Source organism: Eschrichtius robustus, chromosome 2 (genome assembly GCF_028021215.1).
Source record: "Eschrichtius robustus isolate mEscRob2 chromosome 2, mEscRob2.pri, whole genome shotgun sequence".
NCBI lineage: Eukaryota > Metazoa > Chordata > Mammalia > Artiodactyla > Eschrichtiidae > Eschrichtius > Eschrichtius robustus.
The window spans coordinates 133,573,483-133,597,373 of record NC_090825.1 but is presented as its reverse complement, the minus strand read 5'-3'; the positions used below and the strand labels follow the sequence as shown (position 1 = coordinate 133,597,373).

General features: G+C 42.4%; 2 protein-coding genes across 4 annotated transcripts; both read right to left on the bottom strand.

Moving 5' to 3' along the window:
- Positions 1-1,642: 1,642 nt before the first annotated feature.
- LSM11 (LSM11, U7 small nuclear RNA associated) lies at positions 1,643-14,544 on the bottom strand. The gene is made up of 4 exons (XM_068536289.1): positions 14,091-14,544; positions 8,552-8,691; positions 6,663-6,746; positions 1,643-6,196 (listed from the first exon to the last, which is right to left on the bottom strand). Exons 1-4 carry the CDS (start codon positions 14,536-14,538, stop codon positions 5,786-5,788), a joined length of 1,083 nt encoding a protein of 360 aa, XP_068392390.1. The 5' UTR covers positions 14,539-14,544; the 3' UTR covers positions 1,643-5,785.
- A 1,763-nt stretch (positions 14,545-16,307) lies between these two features.
- THG1L (tRNA-histidine guanylyltransferase 1 like) lies at positions 16,308-23,597 on the bottom strand. 3 transcript variants are annotated; one of them, XM_068536286.1, is made up of 6 exons: positions 23,379-23,597; positions 22,372-22,548; positions 21,536-21,705; positions 20,632-20,720; positions 18,926-19,033; positions 16,308-17,835 (listed from the first exon to the last, which is right to left on the bottom strand). In XM_068536286.1, the coding sequence occupies exons 1-6, from the start codon at positions 23,567-23,569 to the stop codon at positions 17,674-17,676; spliced, it is 897 nt and encodes a 298-aa protein (XP_068392387.1). In that variant the 5' UTR covers positions 23,570-23,597; the 3' UTR covers positions 16,308-17,673. The 3 variants fall into 3 exon arrangements, with proteins under 3 accessions (XP_068392387.1, XP_068392389.1, XP_068392388.1); XM_068536288.1 differs by lacking the exon at positions 23,379-23,597 and adding an exon at positions 23,082-23,345; XM_068536287.1 differs by lacking the exon at positions 18,926-19,033.
- Between the last annotated feature and the right edge of the window lie 294 nt (positions 23,598-23,891).

Below are 23,891 nucleotides of genomic sequence, written 5' to 3'. Positions count from 1 at the left end.
AGGGAAAGAAGTGACAGAAGATGAATCTCATTCCACTGGCCTCGACTCCCTGCCAATGTTTAACCATCACTGTACATTATACATGTCAAGCTAGTGGACTCTTCTGACTTTATTTTGACTAATGAGGACATTTTCATTTAATCACAAGCCTTTGAGATATAAAACAAACAAGCAAGGGCCAGAACTGGAGCACGTGGGTCTTGCCTCCCTTTCCTCCACTGTGGTGGTTAGAAACTTCCTGATGTCAGCTGCGCCCAACTTAATGTATTCCTTGAAAGTAGGGAATTGGGTCTTGACAATTAACTTGAGGTTTCCCCCTCTAAGAATCAACGTCATTTTTGTTTCTCCACCTTACTCAGGTGACTCAGTGCTAGAAGCACACAGAGGAGATCAAGTAATCAATGTGGCAAATCTCTGCAGATCAACTTCCTGTACGTGCACAGAGGAGCTGGTGGCAAATTCAGATATTCCTGGAAGCATATGAGGATCAACGAGTCAGACGTGGTAAAATCCTCCGAGGTGAGCAGAGTCAATGGTGATCTCAGCAGGTTGTGAAGAGAGTGGATTAATGCCAGTGAGCTATTAGGTAGAATAAATTCACAGGGCAATTAACACTGCTTGGGGCTTAGAGGAGATAATTCACAACGTGGGCCAATTTCCTTTTCTAAGCATGAACTTCAAATAAACTTGGAACAACAAAGCAACCTCAAGGATAGTGATCTAGGTATGAGAGCTCCGGTAAAGAGAAGGCACAAGGTTACAACAATGAGACTGCAGAAAGCCTGAGACGTTTCAGCTTTCTAGATCAGTGTCTTCCCTTGGTAATAGACTCCCCTGCCTCCTTCTCTGCACCCACCCCTCTCCAATCAGCAGACACAAAGCAGCCAGTATATTGTATTAATCATATTTATTACAGTTTCCAGACTCCCATATGACAAATACCTAAAGCAGAAGAACACTGCAAGCTGACGTTACTAGCAGCAACCCACCTAAACCCTCCCTGGGAGGAAGGGTTTAGGTGAATTTAACAATGAGGAGTAATTTCAAGACAAGAATAAGAGTCATGTTTTTTCTTTTAGCAGCTGGTATATGAACAGTGAAACTATAAATACATAGAGTCATCCAGGTTTAGCCTTGTCTAAAAAACATTAATAAGTCACGGTGCAGAGGGGTATCCCCAGGGTTGCCAAACAGAAGGCTAATGCCTTTAGATGTCAGTATGAAATAAGCAAATCACTTTTCAAGACATCGCTTACTATCTGCTTTGCTGTCAGGACAACAGAAAAAGAACTGGACAGCTGCCCTAGAACTTAGCTCACACATAATTCAGCCAGACAATCATTGTTTCAATACACCCTTAAATTTTTTTAGAACACATCCCCCCCGCCGACAGCTCTAAAAACATAACATCAGACATAACATCAGACATTTGCTCGGAAGGACTAAAAATCAAAATCAATTGCAGTGTACTGGGAATAGCTTTTACGGCTTTCCTGAGGGACAGTTCCTATCTCTTCAGAGAATGTTTTTAAAGAAGCACTAACTCTGGTAGCTTATCAAACTACTCTTTATTCTAAATAAATAAGACCAACTGAAGGTATCAGGTATACTTCTTCCCCCCCACCCCCCCCAGATCTCCAAACCATCCAAAGCCATTTCTTGACAGAGAGCTTTCATTTTTATTAGAGGAGTGCAAGAGAACTTACAAACATTTGAAAAATACTCGAAACACTGACAGTAAAGGAGGCCCAACCCTTCCTCAGAGCCCAGAAAACTGTGACAGGAACCCCAAAGGCTTATCTTCAATCCATCAACTCAATTTGCCAGAAAGTCATGACAGACCACTCACCTTTGCCACACAGGCCTAGGTGGGATTTTCTTTCTTTACAATCACTAAGAAAAGCCTTCTGGGAGTTATTGCCCAGAAGAACACAGGCTGATGAACAGAAGCTACTGAAAAGGGGTCGACTGCATTCTATATCTGGCTCAGGAAAAGGAAACTTAAAACATCTGGAAACCATTACATTTATACCATGATACTCTTAGGTGAATCTTTACCTTCCCTCAGCAACCATTTCTTTCATAAAAAATACACAAAGGCTTAGAAAGCTTTGGGGCAGCACCAGTGACAGCTAGCTGTCTTTGAATAATTTTAATGTTTTCCTAAAGGAAAAATTAAGAGAAATTTAAAGAAGTAATTTACAGGACAGATTCTATTTCATGGTTTTGTCCATGTCAGCTGCTATGGAAACAGTACAAACAGAAATACAAATATCCACTCTACATCAAGTTAGGTTTCCATTTTTTCTCAAGGGATAGAAGCAGTACATCTAGGTTTCTGTAAGGCTTCTGAGGATGAAGGGCAGCTCATAGCTCATGGCCTGACAATCTCTAAAAGTACTCCTGGCCTATTTCACCATGAGGATAGGTAAAGCCCTTCTTCATTCGCTAACGACTCTAGCAAGGATTCCTATGCACCTAGACTTTAATGCTAATGGTTTCTAGGCTTTCTGACTTGACACGCACCATGCACGGAGAGCAAGGAACCAACTAGTCCAAGGCCACCTGCCTTAGACACTGATAACTCCAGCTAACCATCGCACAAATGGCCCACCTGTCATAAATGGTCTCTGAGAGGAAGCAGAAATACTTCCCAAATACTAGCACAAACAACCTAAAATACAGTCTCTCCTAGTGGTGAAGCAGTAGAACCATCTCTGTGTACAAAGAATGGCTCATGAAATCGTTCTGGGGGTGAAGCCACACCTTCCATTTCTTGATCCCTTGTTACTTCCTAACAAAGCTGGATACTCCTGAGAAGACCTCAACAAGTGTACAGGTAGGTCTGCCCTGTGAACTGCCCTGAAAACACACTGCCCTGTCTAGAGATTACTTTTTTTTTTGAAGAATCAAAGTTGAATGTTCAAAAATAAGTACTAGTGTCTCAAGCCCCAATCCCTAGAGAATACCAGAAGCCAGTTTTGCTGTATTTGGGCTGCTTAGGACCCCCTCGACGAGTTGATGGGGGGCCTCCAGAAATCTACCATTCTGGCTGCTACTTTCCCCTTTTCTTTTCTTGCCTTCTTCTGAGGAAGACTTCAGCTATTTCCATAGCAACTTACTTAAAATGTCCTAGATGATCACATTTTTGAGCAGCATATACATTTTTAGGGCATATTTTTCATTCCTTTTGAACAATTACTCCAATAATAAAGAAAAAGCAATAATTTAAAAAATTTACTTCTCTAAAAATATGGTTATCATGCTTTGTACACAACAGCACATTTACTAGATAATATTCATTCCAGAATCACTGTCCAAACCAAACAAATAAATGGGGGTATATGGGCACATAAGACAGATGACACACAGTTTTAAAATAATTTTCAGATCCAGAATTGGAAAGTTGGGCTGAAAAGCAGTAAATCAATCCTTATATGGGTACATGAAAATTAAATGCAAACTAGAAAACGAGCATGTGTTTAAAATAAATCAGGTTAGATTTAATCAGGCACTACAATGAATGGAAGTTGATTATATTCCTTTTGATTCCAAATTTCCACTTTATTGGGAAAATATAGTAACCATTACAGCTTCTAGCTGAGGGACAAGAGGACAGACAGATGGCGACTGTCAAACAGGGAGGACTGGTAAAGAGGTAGAGGCAGGGGTGCCTGATGATTAAACAAGACAACTACTAATTGGGGAACTGAGATTTTAGACATACTGTTTAGAAGAGATTTAGACTGGCAGATTCCAAAGATAATTGTTCACGAGCGTTTGTAACCTAGAACTTCTCTAAATGTTTAGTGCACCTAATCTGGCTCTAAAGAGTATATTTAAAATGCATTTTGAAACAAAATCAAATAAACAAAACAAAACAACTTCCACAGATGCCCCTTTGGGGATGCGTTGTTTTTAGGTGCGCATCCTTCCTTCGGTGCTGCCATATAAACCCCTCAGAAAGTGCAGCGGAATTCCCTCTCATCGTGACCAGAAGAGGGTGGGGGCTGGGATGCGGGGGAGGGGGCAGCAAGGAAATACCCCTCTTCTTTTACTGAAGATACTCTTCTGAGCACTTCCATTGTCCCTTAGGAGGAAGGAACGGAACATGGAAAACAGTTCCTGAAGATATCACTGCTTTTTGATGATAACAAGATCATAACTGTGACACCTATGGAGATTACTCTCTGATATTATATAGCACCTACCTTGCTCATGAAACACTGGACTTTTACCAAGCTATGAAACAGGGTGAGTAAAAATCACTCATGGCACTTACACGTGTTAAAAGACTTTAAAATGCCTTGCCCAAATTCTTTTACTCAGTGCCCCTGTGAGGTAGGTGTCTGGTGGGAAAAAACTGAGGCACAGAGGGGTTAGTCTGCTCTCCTCTCACTACATGATGAGCCAGAGCCCCAGCTCCTTGAACTTGATTCACCCGCTTCGCATAAGGCTTAGTTAAGTAACACGACAAATACAGCAGAGGAAGTTTTTCTTTTCAAACGTTTTAACTAGTTAGCTATTTATCATTCTCACTTTGAACCTAAGTTATCTAAAATAAAACCAAATAATGTATAAACTAACAAAACAAAAGGTCAACATTGCCTAACAGTCTGTGTCAAGATATAGCCTATTTTGCACTGGTGATTGGAAAAGCATATGGTTCAAGCAGAAGTAGGAGCAGGTGGTCTAGTGTTCCTGTTACTCAAGCCGGGCTGAGTAAAGTGTCCCTTACAGACACCACCATTGTACTTCGTGAGAACCTCTTTGGCCTGACACAAGGGAATAAAACTCCACCCCTGTTTCATGGAAACCATCCTAAAAGATACTCTAGACAGGGGCCAGCCCTGCCTAGAAAGAGTACTCTCAGCCACATGATGAGTGTATATTATTGAGTCCATGCAGAACTCTTTGAAGCCAGACATGAAGGTCACAGTCTCCTGACATAAAGCTCACAGGACAGGTCACACTATATACAGAGGGGCAATACAGAGGGTACATGCACTAGCACCATGCCACAGAAGTGAAAGAGAAGGACAAGAGCCTCTTATAGTCCCATCTGGTATACCATCTGCAGAAGCTACCTCTGGCAAGAGGAAGACCAAAAACAAGGTCCCATATTTCTTTCCATAAAGTGGAGAGGGATAAAAACACAGCATTCATTGCTAGATGCTTTGAGCATACCACCTACCCAAATTTCACTCTTACATAAATTGGTGGCCTTCTTATATCTTATAGATATTAAAAGATAACAAATTACATTTCTTGATCAAGAGAGAATGGTGTAGAGCAAAATTCAAAGGTCAGTTACAAGATGTGGCTTCAGGGCTCAGAGTGATTTATACTGTTACTCTTAGAAACAAATTTATGAGTACTCAGGGCACTAGCTTTTAGAAATGGGATCATTCTTTTTGAGGTGGTTCTTTCCTTCACCGTGCTATAGTGTCTGTGGTGTGAATTCAATTCATACCATGCTCCCTAATTCAAATCTAGTATTTGGTTTGAGTGTCTGAAGTAGACCACGATACCAAATAAGATGCATGTACCTCTGTACAGCTTTTGCCTTTGATATTAATGCAAACATCCACCCACCCTCTCAAGGCCTGTTTCCCCTTCAGGGACCTCATCTCCCAGAGGGCCCAAGCCTGGCTCTATGCTCTGCACATGCCAGACCAGAGGGAATCATTCCAACTCATAGCTTCACTGGGATACTAGGATATAGCATAGCAGCGATTCATGCATTTTATTTCTAAAAACCAAAGCTCAAGTGAGGCCGAGCTGGTCACTGTGCAAGATGAACCAGCAGGACATTCTCGCCTCGAATGAAAATCTGATTTATGTGTCGAGTGAATACCTGCTGGTAATCCACTTTGGGCTTTCGCTTTTTCTTACGGGGCTGGCCCCTGGAAAGGGTGGTGGCCCTGGAAAAGGTACCTCCCGCACTCGACCCCTCTGTCTGTGTAGTCCTCCCTGACAGCTCTGACCTGGACTCCTCCCTTGCCGATGCCTGCAGGGAAGAAGGGACGGAGCGGGAACGCCTGCGTGAACCCCGGTCAGTGTCTCCTCTTCCCCACACTGAAGCCACCTTCCAGGTGGATGTCTGGGAGTATCTGGACAGAGTGGAGTCTTCAACTGCAGACTTGGAATCTGTTTCCTTCTTGGAGGAATCCTGCAGTTTTAGTCGATCAAAGAGCTATAAGGAAAGCAATGACAAGTATTAGCCTTCTCTGTAGCTTTCAACATCCCTCTTTCAATATGTAGAAGAAAGACTAGATTCCTTTATCAAGCTCTGTGGACTGCTTGTTTTGCAATTTTTAAAAAGTTAGTAACGAATTTTCTATTTCTAGCCATAACTCAGATAAATCAATAAATATGTCAAGAGAAAAGGCACCCGCTTTTTCTATGGTATAAAACTGAAAGACTTTCAAACCTTATAAGAGGTAACTTGTTGTTCAAACAATATGCAAGTAAGAAGCATGGACTCATTTTTGATTCGCTGGATGCATGGGAAGAGACTAATGAAGACCGTGGTCCAGGCACACCTGGTTGATAGCAATAGGGCTTTTCCACTTGGAAACCCTGGTCCCTGGGCTCAGTGATCTTAATTCCTAAGCTTGAAAGCATGTTGGGTACTCAGAAAGTCAGGGGAAACTGCCTACCCTAGTGAGAGTCAATGAAGAATCCCGTTCATATGCTTTGCCTAGAACAGGTTTTCGGTAGGTCTCATCCACATCAGTAAGTGCCTAGAGAAAAACAGACCAAAGGGGGGAAAATAAGGTAGCATTCAAATATTATTTTTATAGCTTTCAGGAAAAAATTTAAAAGGCAGAATAACATCTAATTATAGCAGAACTAACCTTAACAGGTGACTCAGCTCTTGGGCAGAAACAAATGGTAATACATGGCACCCTCTGAACAGGAATTCCAAGCGGCTATGACCATATAAGATGGGTTTCCCCTATGGTAAGGTGCCTTTACCAACGCAGGGTAGAGGTTCATAAATTTCAGGGAGCATGAATATCTAGGACGTTTATTAAAATATAAATCTAAGGCTATCCTCCTAGAGATTCTTCATCCTGGGGTGAAGCCCAGGAACTTTCTATTTTAACCAAAAACCCGATGATTCTGATGCAGGACAGCCTCAGACCACACGTTAAGAAACACTACTCTACTGCTGCTTTTCCCTTTTCAGTCTGTATGTCTTATGACAGCAATTAATAGAGATTAACCAGGGTAACACATAGAATTGCTGGTGAATTCTTGTTGTGGAGAGATCAACCTCACAGGACAGCTGTTAGGATCAAATCAGATCAGGTGTGAGAAATTACTTTGAAAAGTGTGAATCACCCTACAAATATAAGCTGACAGTATTATGATTACCACCACTGTTATCAAATATATTCTTTTAAATCTTTTCCTTCAAAGGTAAAATTATAATAAAATATTTTCCCTACATTTTAGAGATGAGAAAACTGAGGCTCAGAGAAATTACTTGGCCTAGAGTCACACAGCTACCAAATGGTGAAGCTAGGATGCAAATCCAGGTTTTCTGATTCCATACAGCTTAAAACATGGTCTCCGAAGCCAGAAAGGATAAAGTCATGGTCCTTTCACCTACCAACAGTGTGATCTGGGACCAATCTTCCAAAATCGCTAGCCTCAATTTCTTCATTTGTGAAATAAAACAGTGATAGACCTACAACTCATTCATTGAGATATTATATATAAAGCCCTTAGTACAGTATCTGGCACATAGCAAGTGCTTAATAAGTATTAGCAACTATTATTATTATCAAAGTTATTTTAACTGCCTCATATTATAGTTGTGCTACAATATATCCCTTCTCTCCTACAAAGGTTTAGTAAATAGACAGTAAGCCTCTAGAAGACTGAGGGCACGTGGTACACTCCTTCACAAGGAAACACTATGCAAAGTGTCTGGCTTATTAATATGTCTGCTTCCCCTCTATCCACATCTATCTTTCCGAAAGCTGTAGAGTAAGAGTTCCTTTCTGAAATTTCTGTACCTAGCACTGTGCCCAGCCAAAGTGGGAAGTCAGCAAATATTTTTAAATGAATGAAAAATAGTTGGTAGGAAATCAACATAAAATTACTGAAAGATGAAATAAGTAATTATTCCTTAAGGCTAGATTTCTCAACCCTGGCACTAATAACATTTTGGACCAGATAATTCTTTGTGTTGGGCGGCGAGGGGGCGGTGTTTTGTGTACTGTTGGATGTGCAGCAGCAGCCCTGGCCTCTACCCACTAGATGCCAGTAGTACTCCATCCCACAGTCGTGACAATCAAAACAAATGACATTGCCAAATGTCCCTGGGACGGAGGAATGGGCAAAATCACCCCAGGTGAAAGCCTCTGCCTTTGGGAAAAGCAATAAAAAGAACTTTTTTGTTGTTGCCCAAGAGAGTGCAAAGATTCTAGCTCCTCTGGGAAGTTATTCTGGAGGTTTTGCTGAATAAGGTCCTTGAGATATATGAAAAATTTAATCCCTAGAAGGTGCTCCAGCCCCTTGAGAAAGGTTTAATTACCATATTCCAGAACTTGTCAAATGCAACAAGGAAGCCCGTACAGACGCCCCGAAGTCCCTTGAAAGTGCGGATGTGAACATTCACCTTCACCCCCTCCCGGATACAACGATGGAGTTCACCCAGAGGGCTGCCTTCGTGCACTGAAACAAGAAGAACAGTCAGCACAGCATGAACACCTGCTCTCATTCCCAGAATTAACAACCAAGACCACCCAACCATCTCCAGAAACACAAGGCAACATGGTGTAGTGCCAACCACACCACAGGAGCAGGAAGGCCCAGTGGGCAAAATGGCTAGCGTAGGCAACACACACTGAACAGAAACAAGATTCCCTGGAACATGGATAAACCAGCTGTATGGCTACCATCCAGATGTTTCACTACCTCTCTACCCTATTTCTATGATGTCACTGATTCTAAGAGGCACCATCATTTTAAAACTTTTTGGGCAAAAAAGAAATACTATATTAAATGTGCGCATCAGCAGCTAGATTCTTCTCAGTTCTATGCCCTGTTAAGACAACGTTTAACAGGATAAATCTCATGAACCACATATCCAGCTTGAGCCTTCCAAAGAACAAAAACCCTCGTCATAGGTTTAAAGGAAATGAACCATGTAACTCATTTGCCCTGAAACACATGCAATCGTCTAAGAAAGAATGGCCTTTTGGCCTCCCCAGTCTGAGCTACTTCATGCACGAGCTCTCTGGGGCCACTAGTGTTTCAGTGTATATCATCTTCACACTAGGAGGAAGAGGCCTGGTTGTATTCCAAGCCTTGCTGGTGTAAAGGCACCTGCTGAGCATCTGACTCTTATGACATTGCTGATAAGCATCATATAAAAAGAGCAGTATGACAACTCATGGGAGGAATGCTGGGATTATAAACTGCAGCTTTTACTATGATGGACTCCTTTTTTCAGAGCTTGGGAGCAAGGCTGAATTTTATTTTTATTATTTCATGTTAACTTAGCCTTCAAAATATGCTGGCTATACGACATAAAACCTCCCTAAAGAAAACTGTGCGAGTACACGTGCACGCACACACACTTTCTCTCACAGTCACATTCACACTCACACATACACAGTCTCATCCTTCCCCCCAAGTTTGCAAGGCACAATTCTTTGGAAGTTACTGTCATTGATAGTAAACAAACAGAAAATCTGTTTTGTTTCTAGTGACATAAAAGAGAACAAAAGTCTTGCACTTCAACTTGGATAACTAAGGTGGCTACTCTTAACCTCCTTACCCCTCACTCATGGATTGGCTTATAAATGATGGCAGTGATAAATTAACAAAAGAAGATATGCTTGGATTAAGTGACTTAGCAAATGAGAAGTAGGAGCTTGTCAGATTGAGGGTTCAGCAAGAAGGCACAGTTGGAGGCAGAGTGACAGAAAACAGTGGCCTTGGAAAGGAACATGAGAACCTTGGTCTGATCTTCATCACCAATCCCTCCTCTAGTCATCTTTTAAAATTCTTTGAACCTTTGACATATAAGGATGTATGTACATATATCTGGATATGTGTTATAGACAGTGTCAAATCAAGCATTGTAAACAACTTTTAGGTCATTATAACTAGTTGTGTGAACTTGGCGAGCAACTTTTTCTCTATAAGCCCAAATTTCCTCATTCATAAAATGGGGTTAGACTAGTTAACTTCTAGAGTCATGTAAGGAACAAGCCTTTATAATTCAATTTCTTAGAAACTGATCACAATGCCTGGATTACTCCGTTTACCTATACACATTCACTCCCCTTTCTCACCATACATGTATATGTTCCACAAAGGGTGGAAAGACCACTCTTTTTCTAACTTGAAAGAAAATAGGGGCACCCTTTTCTCCCCATGCACCCCCAAATCAGAAAGAAAGGACAGGCATGTATCTTAACAACCGTCTCTTATTGTTATAAGATTATAAGATTCTTATTCTTATTCTTATAAGATTATAAGATTCTTATAAGATTAAATGGCAAACTCAGGTTTTCCACCCTCACATCTGTACTTTTCTTTTGATTATTTTTTCTTCCAAAGATTTAATAAGGTGTAATTCCAGGGAGTATTTCTCTCCTTATGTGATCAAAAATACAACACTAGCACCACCTATCAGAGCAAAACGCCAAGACAAAAATGAACTTCACATTCTGAATCAGAAGGCACATTCTGAATCTCTTTCCAGCAGTACTTGTGACAAACTCCAAATGGATATGAGCCAGGCTTCTAGATACACACACACACACACACACACACACATATACACATACACATATAGATACATACACACACACACACACACACATATACACATACACATATAGATACATACACACACACACACACACACACACACACACATATACACATACACATATGCCTTATCTCTGAAAAAGTTATTCTTCCAAATCCCACTCTCCATTGCCATTGCTCTTGGGCCACACCCTTCCAAATCCAGGTCATTTTTAACCCCACTCTTTCTTTTCCCTGCTTGTAGCCAATACTAAGTCCAAACAATAGATTCTCAATAACTAAGACCTGCCCTTTCTTTTGTCTTTCCACAACCAACAATACAGTCCAGCGCCTCATCAGATGATTGGTTCACTTCAAGACTCTCCTAGCTCCCCTCCTCCACATCAGCAACAGCGTCGTCACCACTGTCACCAACATTATCACCACTTACTGAGCCCTCAGTATGGGCCAGGCCCTACGGTAAGTTTAACTCTATACACACTATTTAAGCCTCACAACTCAAACAGGTTTAAATAATTTGTTCAAAGTTCCTTACCTAGCAAACAGCTGAGCCAACAGTCAAAACTGGCAGGTTATATACATTCTGACCTGGGGCTTTTAATTATGACAGTCTAATAATAACCACAACAACAATCTACAACAATAAAAACAGTGACATTTAATACTCACTGAGAATTTCCCTACATGCTAGGCAACATTACAATTGTAAACCTTTAAATGTGTTAACTAATTTAAACTTCACAACTAGATTCTATTATTGTCCTCACTTCACTTATGAGGAAACTGAGGCCCCAAAGAGTTTAAGTAACTTGCTTAAAGTAAAACAGCTGGAAAGTGGAGGAGCAAGTATTCAAACCTAGGCAGTCAAGCCCCTGAGCCTGTGCTCTACTCTACCTCCCCAAACACATTTTACTACTAGAAACTCAGCAATTAGAAACATTTGCCCTACAAAGCCTTTCGCTTAAGAATATACACCATGGTTCCCACTCTCTCTCATAACAAAGTCAAAGAAAAACTCTTTGACTGGTCTTCAAAACATTCTGGCTACCAATCCCTTTCTGGACCCGAATTCAGTTCTCATTGATCTGGACACAAACCACATACGCAGCACCCTCCACCCACCAAAAAAAAAAGCAAGCAAGGAAACATTAGAATGTACTCTTCCTCTCCTGAGACTAGCATAATGGTTAAGCATATAGCCCCTGGACTGGGACAACCCAGGATCAGAGGCAAACTGACTAGTTTCGTGATGCTAGGCAAGTAGTTGAACTCAATAAGCGTCAGTTTCCTCATCTATAAAAGTGTATCCAAGGGTAAAATGAGATGCAATGCAACTAAAGGGCTTAACACTGTGTATAGCACATACTGGCTCAATAATAGTAGCTATAATTAACAACAATAAAGTTACCACCTGACTTACAAAGGGGCATGAGGAAACTTTTTGGTGCGGATCTGTTCTGTATCTTGATTGTGGTGGTGATTTCACGACCATACACTTGTCAAAACTCACTTTAAAAGAGTGAATTTTGCTATGTGTAAGTTACACCTCAATAGTCTGATTTTTAAATAATTGCTGTTATCTTCAACCATGCCCTTCCTTAACTTCAAGACCTAAAGCTGACCTCATACATGAACTATTTCTTGAAAAAATCTAATCCTCACCCATGCTTCTGTACTTTTTTTGCTTTCTGAAGGTCATCAACTCTTTGTGCTATCTACTCATCTTTACCATGTACACCCAAGTGTTTCCAGTGGTGGGGTTAAAATTTTCAGTGCCGAGGGCACATTCTGAGACTTTGATTCCAGGCATATATTTATCATGGGAAGTCAATAAAGTTGGCTTTCACACACTTTCATACCAATAATACAGCAAAGTGCTCCACAGGTAAAGGCAAAACCACCCACCACATAGAAATATTTCTTTTCTCTTGAAAATCTTGGAAGCAAAGCAATGATTGGCAAAATGGAAATAAATGTTACAATCTGAGACTTGGAGTGCATTTCAAAGATCTGATAGTGGCAAAAAGTATGGGCAAAATAAGGTCCCCCAAACTGCTCTTAATTTAGGAACATGCATAATCTATCTTTGTGCCACTGCTGGGCAAGCAAACTGGAGTAAACCCTAGCTTAGGCAGGGATGCTCTGGCATAGTAAATCATCCGACAAAGGCACCCCTAACAGCACTCAGCTTTCCAGAATGTTTCTCTCTTAACAAACACATTTCTAGAAATGAAACAAAATATTCCTTTGCTTAGCACAACCCTCCATTCCAAAGGCAGTGATTTAATAATGCCAAGATGTAGCTATGAGGATACAGATGCTCTGAATGGCTAAGTAGGTCATTGTGTTCATGGGGCAGATGTCAGAACTGCTTGCCAGATGACAAAGATATAACCCTGGGCTGTTTTTATTCCATTTATACAAGACCTAACACACATTAGCAACCTCTGCTGTTTACAGCTTTACTCTAAGGATCTATTAGGAGGCTGCAAGAAATTCCCTTGTGCCATTTACACCTTCAGAACATAAAATAACCTGTGCATATGGTAGTATGAGTCTGACAGACACAGTCCTGCACTTAGCCTGGCAGAGTGGCTGTAAAATAGTGTCTGTGCTTTACTGGCATTTTGTGCCTGCTGCATTCCAGGACTTGTGACTTGCTAATGTGAACATATGTATATCAACACCCTGCAGCCCTTCTCCTGCTTACAGCACTGAGAACGAGCTGTCACTTAATGTGCAGGGGTTATGCGGTTATGTCTCTTGTGCTACCTGAACAGATTTCCTCACACTGCATCCCAATATCCCCAAATCTCAATGACCAAACACTCTCCCTTCCCCTAATATTGGCTGTGCCCTCCCTCCCCCCACCGTGCGTGGTCCCAAGACCTCAACACCTCTGCAAACCCTCCCTGTGATGTCCCGTTTCCAGGCCCACCACCTCTCCAGACCCCCCATCACTCCTGCAGATCCCTTCTGCAGGCTCCTCATCACCTCTGTAGGCAGTTCCGTGGACCCCATCACCTCTACGCACGTTATCCAAGCAGACACTCCCCATGGCTATTTATTACCTCTACAGCCTTACCACTCTTCCCCCGCAGCTCAAGCAGACCCTTCCTCACTCCTCAAGCTGACCCTCCCCACGGTCGCTGATTATCTCTTCAACCTTCACCAAGACCCTCCCCCGATACACGTAGCCCCGCGCCAAGCCGCTATCACCCCGCAAACGCCTCCAGGGCCGCCGCCTTCCCGACAGCCGGCCCGGCCCCAGCCCCGCCCGCCGGACTCACAGGGCATTCTCGTGAGCACGTTGCGCGGCGCCTTCCTGCTCCGACCCGGACCCCGCCGCCGCGCCCCGGCGGCCCCGTCCCCTTCCTCCTTGGCCACCATGAGGCGGCGGAGGCGCTGGATGCGCTCGGGGTCCGGGGCGGGGATGTCCGGGCGGCGGCGGGTCCTGCCCAAGGGGCCGGCGGCGGCGGTAGCGGGGCCCCCAGAGCCCGCGGCCGCGCCCCGCGCCCGTCCGCGCCCGCCGCCCCGGCACCCGGTCCTGAGGAAGCTCTCGTACTCGGCCAGGTTGTTGAAGCAGGGCGCGTTGGGGTAGGGGATGGGAGGCAGGCGAGGCGCGTACAGAGCCAGCAGTGGGTCGAAGCTGTCAGAGCTGACATCCAGCCGCGGGCTGGGCGGGCGCGCAGGGCTGCCGGCACGAGCCGACCTCGCCCCCCTCTCCCGCTCCTCCATGTTTGAAAGGCCCGCAAGCCGAGGCCGATGGGAAGAAGGAGCGGGGCCGCCAGAGGGCGGCACTGCGCAGCCGCAACGCGGGTCTCACTGCGCCGGCGCGGCCGCCGGGGGGCAGCATCTGCCCGCGCTCTGCGCCTCCGGGGGTGTGGCGAGCGGCTGCGACCAGGCGGGTCCTCGCAGCGCATCAGCGTTTGGGGAAGAGGTTAATTTGCTCTAACGCAGTGTTTCCCCCATCTATATCATTATCGCTTTGGGTGTTTCCTAGTGGTGCGGATTCCCTGGGGGTGGAGCCCGGGACCGGCATCTTAACAAGCTCCCCAGATGTTTCTCTGCTCTCTGGAACTGCGCTCTACTCCTAGCTTGCGCTGGCGGGAAGCAGTGGGGAGAGGGCAAGGAATGCCCTAGTTTGCTCTCATGCTGAGTGCCACTGGGGTTTAGCCTAGGTGGGCTCCAACCATTCAGCTTCTCTGGCTCTTTACATTCTCATCTGAGATATAGAAATGGTTGCCTACCTCACAGAATTGTCCAAAGAATGAAGAGATGCTGCATGTAGAGCGCATAATAAATGCTCTGTGAATGTTAACTAATACTGGTTAAGTGTACAATGAAACTGAAGGATGATGAGTGGACCCTGGTACTGCATTTCCTACACCCTCTGCAAAAAGAAATTTACGCATACACCAGAAAGACGCTAGTATTAAGGCAAATTCACTATCACTGATCTTGTAAGCATTGCTAAGCACCTGGAGGAAATGAGGATGCTGCAATTGGAGGACAAGATAATGGAAGATTTTCAAAACCTGGTTGTACTTTGGAGCCTCTGTTCAGCGGAACATTTTTTGTTTTTTTGATATTAAAATAATAGCCTACTCTACACCAAAGGCCCAGATATTACCCCCTCATCCAGCAGAGCCAAGATGTTTCCAGTCCCCTACAGGCCACACAAATCACTTTCCTAATTGCCACCACTCTCCCAAACTGCTATCAACTGGTATTAATTCTATACTAGTTGCTTTTGTGTATATTTTAAAGTTTCCTTAAAACCTGGAAAGGAAGCTTGAGAGAATACTATTCTCTTCGAGAGCAGGATGAAAATATACAGCTGTGAAGTATACTTTAGAATACATGATGCAAAATAAAAAAGATAACATAAAAAGCTACCAACAATGCTTCTGATAGCACTACATAACTCAATAGGTAAACCCGGGTTATTCCTTTGCTCAAAACCCCTGCCCCAAAACAAACCTCAAACCTGCAAACTGCTGGCAATTCAACAAGCAAGTGCACATCCCCGTTTTATAACAAAATCAAGTGATAGCCTTTGTGGTATCACATAACACCCACAGAAAACACAAAACATCCGTGGGTAGTTTTCTTGAAAATTTGTACTAATACCTACTTATATTTGTTTTGATATAAAATGCTATAATTTACTTACAATTAAGTTAAACTTGCCAATCAAGAGCTACATTCTTATTGCCTTACTTGGCCTATCACAGTGTACTAGCCTAGGTATATCATATTTGGGCCTTGTTACACAAAGTGTGGTACATTGACCATTATCCACCAAAAGCCTTTGAACCCCAAAATCTTCATGCGGAAAGCTTAGAACTGGCATTTTAAATGAGTATTTCAAGTAAATTTGTTGCATCCAGAAGTCTGTGAACCACCACTGTGATGAAGGGATGTGAGCCTGGCTTATGTAAAGACATACACACATGAAAGTCGGACTCATATACTGCATTTGTATGAAAAAAACAAATGAAAAATTAGGCCAAGGGAGTTGAAACCTTTTATTTTTTTCTCTCAAAGAAATTTTATCAATTACCAAACATGAGCCATGTCTCCTATTCCCATGAAGTGAAGAGAACAGGAAGGGAAAAAAAGGCATCGACAGATGGGGTGTCAATTGGTGAGGGATGAGACCAGCCGTTGCCCTTTCAAAAATACATTTGCTTCTTGGCTGTAAATTCTACAGTGCAAGACCAGGCACTGGGATGTGGGCTGTCTCTTAATTAATTCTTTATAGAGCCAAATTAATCTTCTTCCTCTAAAACATGAAATGAGGACAAGAGGAGATGTGAGTTCTCTACCACCTATCCCCACTGCCTCCCCCCTTCAGAGGCCAACGGCTTGGCAACGTGCAGTTCCTGCTGCTCCTCACCCAACGCCACTGGCCCGTCGGCAGGTAGAACTATTAGGACTCCTCTGCCACCTGCTACCTGTGACCCCAAGATGAGTGTTGGTCCGGCTGTTCTCCAACTCAAATGTCATTGTTCTGATTATACAGAGGCTACCTGAGAATCTTTTTCAAGAAGTCCACAGGAAGGTGACTTTCAAAACTGAAGTGTCTAGAGGACAGAGAGTAAATGTTTCTTCCTCCTCGTTCATTCATTCTCATGTTTTCTTTCTCCCACATGAACAGGTAATTCTCTTTCTTCTTAGAAAGACGTTAAGTGGCCTTGTAATCATTGCCCCTGGCAAGATGATCATGATGAGCAGGCTGCCAACTCCACAAAATCAATCTAGGGAATGTTTACACTAGGACATCCAAACTACAACTCATTTGTTCAGCTCAAGTTGCCAATCTGGAGATTGGCACAAAGCCCTCAGTTTGCCCTGGAATTCCTCAATTCAGAGGCATCGGGCAGGCATCAACCCATATTAACTCCAGGTCTGCCAAAGATGAATGCAAGGAGATAGGTGGGAAAGGTGACCAAGGTCACTGGATTCTGTGGTTAAGAACAAGTGGGCGAGAGTAAAGTCTGGGCTCATCGTCTATCATAGGTGAAAAGAGCTTGACAAGTTTTTGTAAGACTTACGCCACAATCTAAAAATGATTCATTCTGCAAGGCATAAAATAGTTCTTGCTTTACAAAAATAGTACCACGATTTTTTAAAAACTGCACTTCTACCAAAGGAACCATGTTTCAACACTGAAAAATAGGTGTTCCACTTAAAGCAGAACAAGATACACCACCCACATCCATCCCTTCTTTCTCTGTTCCCCTCCCAACCAGAGTCATGTCACTCCCAGGACACTGTTCTGCATGGCACAGATGCTAGGGCCACCTAAGGCCAGGAGACTTGGGGGACCCTGCATGGTCAAGCACACCAGTACTGAAAAGCAAAGGGTCAGCTGTCTTCATCTAAGATTTCTGGATGTTCCTTCCAGAAAGCATCCCCAATGATATCGCAGTGTAAGGGCACCGCCTTAGTCCTGGTCCGGGTCACCACCATCTTTTTTCCTTCCATTTCTGCTGGCAGCCTAACTTCTTTTGTCATGACTTCATCCACCTATAGGTAAAGTTAAAATATTGACACATTAACTAGAGAGTAGGTTTGGGAGAGAAGAGGGAGAAGTGGGGGAAGTTTACTTTTTTACTTTATATACTTCTGACAAATACATATTTTCAGGCATATATATATATATGAACATATATATACATATATATGAACATATATATACATATATATATATATATCAGAGATATATGTATATCTCTTACCATACATGAATTTCTTTACAACTAAAATACTTTTTTAAAAAGTTATGTTGCTATATTTTGAAAGGAGACCTTAGGAACAAAGAAGGGATTCTATATTCCTTGTTAGCAATAACCATAAAATTAAAGACATTTCTGCTCTCCCACCTGCATTAAGAAGGATCCGAGTCTGTGCCAAACAAATGTTTTAAAAATACTAATAAAAGAGCTGAAGCTGCCAGTGGGATGCCTAATACCCCTTAATACTTGAAAACATTCATTTCAGAAAAAAATACTTTAGACAGAAGGAAATAAATTTAGAGACTTCATTATACCCAGGAGCTGGATCAGAGCAAAAATATTGGTAGAATTAAGGATATAGGTGAATGCATGGACAGAATATTAAGTTAAGTATGAATGTCTAGGGAAGCCCTCAAACATTCTGCAAGGGACAGAACCCTCACATATAACATCAGTTCCTCATATTATAGTTCTCATGGGATGGATGGACCATTTAATGGAATTATCCAGTGTGGGAGAAATTATTTTTTTAAATGTTCTCTGAATGCAAAAATTCTCATATCTGCACATCTGCACTATACCTGTTTAAAGGGGTTTGATTAGATTTGGGGAGAGCTTATGACATAGAAAAATAAGTGTAATAATTCTAAAATTCTGTGATTCTACTTACAGAATGGGTGAGTCCAGATCACAATGTTCACTGACAAACTGACAAAACGAGCATCCATAATAATAATCTATAGCATCTCGTTTTGGAAAGGGTCTAATTTGTGCTAGTGACTGGAGTCACATCAGCATACAGGCAGCAGGCAAGACAAAGCCTGGGATGGGCACAGGCTTTCCTTCTGACCTCCGTTTTTCCTCAGACATAACAGCATTACCTTCTGCCATATCAACACAGTTCCCTTCCTATACATCAGTGGCTCATTATTGTAGTTGATGTTGAATTCGGAAAATAAAATCTCATTCTTGTCTGCTGTAAGAGTTCCCTGAAGAAATAAAAACAGATATAAAAAGCTTTGTAGGTCTTTTCTCTCCCCTAACCCCACCTATCCATTCCACTCTCTATCTAAACTTCCACAACAAATCAAGAAGTGGAAGCATTTCATCAAACATCATATAGGTGTTAATGAATTTTCATTTTAAAAGCAGTTCAAATCTTATTTAAATATCAAAATTCATAAAATTCTCTTTTGTAGCAAATAACTGGCTTTACAAGTCACTACTGTGATGGGGTGAGAGGAACTAATAGTAAGAGTACCGATTCTGTACTAGATAGCTTTTGTATTATTTGACCCTCATAACCATCTCCATTTTAGAGATGAGAGCTCTGAAGCTTAGAAAGAGTATATAAATTTTCCGAGGCCAAAAGTGCTCTTATTCGTATAAGAATCAAAATCTGATCTCAGGGCTTCCCTGGTGGCGCAGTGGTTGAGAGTCTGCCTGCCAATGCAGGGGACATGGGTTCGAGCCCTGGTCTGGGAAGATCCCACATGCCGCAGAGCGGCTAGGCCCGTGAGCCACGACTACTGAACCTGCGCGTCTGGAGCCCGTGCTCCGCAACAAGAGAAGCCGCGACAGTGAGAGGCCCACGCACAGAAACGAAGACCCAACACACCCAAAAATAAATAAATTAATTAATTAAAAGGAAAGGAGGGGGGAAATTGATAAATGAAGATTAGTGTTACTATACGTATACAAATACATATTATATACATGTATCAAAAAGACCGAACATATAGCAAGGGAGGTCTACGGAACACTGTAATCTTTAAAAAAAAAAAAATCTGATCTCAGCACTTCCAAACTCTGGCTAGATCTACCAGTCTTCCTATTATTGCTGCATATGCAACTTTATCATTATTGTTAATAATGACAACCATTTACTGTGTCACTGTAACGTCCCAGGCATTGTATTAGGAGCTAATACAACACATCATCTCATTTCACGGTTAGTTTTCCTACAAGTAGCATGGTCATCTAATAATACAAGCCAGTATTTATTAAGTACTTACAGTGTGCTCTGTACTAGCCTTTGTGTGTTTTATATGCATCATGCCACTTAATTCTCACCAGAAATCTATGAGGTAGGAACTACTATTTTCTACATTTTACCTATTAAAAACTAAGGCAGAGAGGATAAAATTAAACAAAAGCCTCTGAGTACAATTATTTGACCCCCAGAGCCTAAACTCTTAATGATACACAGGAGTCCTAACCCCAAGAAACTCCAGGTCCCCAGCAGGGATTGACAATCATGAGGCAGCCAGGTGGGGCTGACAAAAAAAGAAGAGCATGTGCCCTTTATAGGGGGCAGCCTATACACAGCTCCAGCTAAGCATTACCATGTGGGAGTGTAGAGCCATTAATTCCATTTTCCAGCTGAGGACAATGAGGCTCAGGGAGTAGTAACAACTTATCCACAGTCACAAAGCAAGCAAGCAGCAGACCTGCTATGAGTATGATCTTTATATCTTTTCAAAACAAAACTGTAAAAATTTAAGAGCTTAAAAAGAAGGCCAAATTTCATGAGAGAGCATAAACTGTCCCCCCTTAAGTATTAATGCAGTAAGATCTTTCTTTATACCTGTAATCTCTCTTGGGCTTGTATTGGTGTTAATCCAGACTGCTGTACTAGTGCCCAGAAAACTGTATTATAAAGATTATTGATGTGACCTGTAAAGAAAACATAGTGGCACTGTGTATGCACATAGAATCTTTATTCAATATTCACCCTTCAAAGAGTACTGGAACCCCACCTCTCTCCTCTTTAAAGTAAAGAGACCGCAGAGACATATAATTACTTGTGCAAAGCCATACACAGGGAACACAGGGGGAAGTGGTCAAGCAGAAAAAACTTATTTCCTAACAGTTTTATCCTGTCATTTCAGTTGTGCTTTACACAAATCTGTTAACTTGTGCATTAAGCTAAGGAATACTTTCCAAGTTATTTGATTTGTATTATTCCCACCTCTCTTCCAGCTCTCCTGGCAAAATCAAGACACACCAAATGAATAAAAGTCTCACAAACATTTCATCATAGTCATGTAAGGAAGGGTCACAACTTGAATACCCACTGAAGCCAGCACAAACATAGATGTGTAAAGCAGAGTTCCCAAGGGAACAATAGGGAATGGTAGAGGCTGAGGCACACTGGCTCCTATATGCATGAATGTGTGCCTGCGTGTGTGTGTTTGTGTGTGTGTCTGTGTGTATAAAGGCAGCAGTCACTACGCAGGTTCTGACCAATACTAAGTGGGAATATAGACCTAGTACTGCCAGATCTTCTAATTTTTCCAAAAAGAAAAAAAAGCTGGAAATAGGTAGTATTTACATAAAACCTGCCAATTTTTCAAGTATTTTCAACTAATTTTTAAAACTTGAAATACTGCATTCCAAACAAAATACATGGGCCAAAAATGTATCAGATCATCACCTCTAATATAAGGAATCAGTAGTTTAACTACATCTGTTTATTTGGTTTCACTTACAATCTGCTTGCCGCCAGCTGAGATAGTCCTTTAAGGTCTGGTTGCTAGGATACACCACGACTCTTCCATCAAAGCCTGGGGGATACCGGAGGGGCTGGTCCTCAAAGTAATCCCGCCAGTAAAACACATAGCTGGAGGCGAACTGGGAGACCACGTGAGTCATAAACTTACTTTCAAAAGGCACAGTGGGTGGAGCAAGAAAAGAGAAAATACATGATCTTAATTCAACACCATGACAGGGTCTGTGGGTGTAACAGAGAGATAACACAAACTGTCCAGCAAGCCAAGAGATAAGATGCGATGGGTCAAGAAAAACTATTTTAGTATTTCAGTTATATATTTAAAATGCAGCCTGTCTCTCCTTCTAGTCCTATAGGTAATTTACTAATGTCAAATGTTCTTCCATAGCATGTGACGTGAATTTATGGTTCAAGAGGTTTTTTTTCAAGTCTTGGAAGGAGGGGAACCATTGTTTTAACAACATCCCAATTCATTACATGATCTGTCTCCTGTGAGAATTTCAATATACTGCCAAATCAAATATCAGATTTGTCTAATTTGTACTCAGATCCTCCTTAACTAAAAGTTTAGTTTCTGTTTCTAGTCTTAATGTTCAATGCCAGATCAGTCTAGAAGCTAAGGTGATGGGGAATAGAGAGAAAAAATTAAAGAGGTATACAGAATGCTCAGGTACCAGATGGAAGTACAACAGTCTAACCTGTTATATACATACATTCTGCAGTTGCAAATACTACAGTCTGTAAGTTTGTGATTAAGATAAGCAGAAGCCAAATGCTGGTAGGAAATATTCTGAAGGAGCTAGGCCACAAAATTACCTGGCTCTTCTTTTAAACCAATTGCTTTTCCGCTTGAACACAAAGCTGTACTCATCACTCTGTCCATACGCAATCACAATATCCTCCAGTTCTTCCATTACGGTTTGGGCACATTTAGTCATTAGATGGAGAGCACGGCTGTCATTAGGTTTTGTAAAGTTGTGCTTCTCAGCAAACCTTCATAAGGGAAAAAGAAGAGGGAAAAGGGCATGGGTGGAAGAGAACTTGTCATTAATACCACAGATCAAAGAGGCTGTTCAAAGAGGAAGATACTGTAATAGTGCTGGGAGTCCAGACATTCCAGTAGCCACAACCTGATCCATTTCGTTAAGGACTCTAGTTTTTCTTGCTCTAACCAACTGAGAAAAAGGAACATAAATACTAAGCCTCCATTCCCTTTTCAGTGAAATGGGGATTAAGTTACTTCATAGGATTCTCCTGAAGATTAGAGGGAGATAACAAATGTAACTATGCCTGGCTCCTTGGAAGCGCTCAATAAATATTAACTACAATAATCATTACTAAAGTAACACTTTTTAAGACTTAAATTCCCATCTTTGTGCTACACTTCTTTCTTTTTTTCTGACTTTTTCCCTCCTGAATCCAGTCCATGTGTCCTGCTACTTAATAATGAAACAACATACTCTACACTGTTGCCCACAGCAAGGCCAAAACGGGCCGCTGAACAGTCAGCCCTCAAAGATACCTACCAAAATAGCTTGTCAATTTGTTGAAGAACTGAAATAATGGGCCCGAGAGTGACTTTTTCCACCACAGTCTTGCTAATGGACAGTCCAAGCCAGCTCCTCACCAGGGGAGCACCGTGTCTCGTTTACCCCCCCTAGCTCGCGTTCAAGCCGGTTGTAGCCAGCACGCAGGGTGCTCAGTGCCGCGCGCTCACTGGCTGCCGAGTTACCCCGATAACCATGAGCTAGGGGCTGCGACAAATGTGTCGCATTCTCTGGAAGCACCGGCGAACCACGCAGCCCTGAGCCCAGCTCGCTCACCGATGGAAATTCCTGCCGTCCAGCCGCACCACCACCCAGCAGTGGGCGAGGCATGTGTCGTCAGCCTCGAAGTCCCGCACGTACTCGAACTTGCTCTTTGCCATTGCCGCTCCCAATTTCAAGCACCGTCTCAGAGGGACGGAAGTGGCAGCCAAGCAACGGCGAACTTTCACAGCGCCAGCAGCCCACATTTCCCCCACCGAAATGAAAGCGCCAGAGAGCTCCGCCCCGGAAGTTCCTGTGTCTTCTCGGGGTCGCTCTAGCCGTAGTGGAAGCCAGCATCTCTCTCTCCTCTCCTTGTAGTTCGTGGACTTCCGGGACTGGAAGGAGGGTTCCATTCTTTTAGCACTGCTCGTAGTTGCTCGGCGGTGTCCTTCCGTCCTGCAACAAATCATTCTCACGAAATTTTAAAAAATTCATTTCTGGCCAAGTTTGAAGGTTTGTGATTTTTTTTCTTTCCAAATAGCATTTGTTAATTTGTTGTAGAAAATGTGGGATATATCGAAAAATATA

Coding starts and splice junctions, on each gene's coding strand:
- THG1L (XM_068536286.1), bottom strand. CDS start 23,569: ATGTGGGCTGCTGGCGCTGTGAAAGTTCGCCGTTGCTTGGCTGCCACT. Junction 21,706..22,371: donor TGGTTTAAAAGAAGAGCCAG/GTAATTTTGTGG, acceptor GCCTTTTGAAAG/TAAGTTTATGACTCACGTGG. Junction 19,034..20,631: donor AAGCCCAAGAGAGATTACAG/GTATAAAGAAAG, acceptor TTATTTCTTCAG/GGAACTCTTACAGCAGACAA.
- LSM11 (XM_068536289.1), bottom strand. CDS start 14,538: ATGGAGGAGCGGGAGAGGGGGGCGAGGTCGGCTCGTGCCGGCAGCCCT. Junction 6,747..8,551: donor TTGACAAGTTCTGGAATATG/GTAATTAAACCT, acceptor GTTTTTCTCTAG/GCACTTACTGATGTGGATGA. Junction 6,197..6,662: donor CTTCATTGACTCTCACTAGG/GTAGGCAGTTTC, acceptor CTTTCCTTATAG/CTCTTTGATCGACTAAAACT.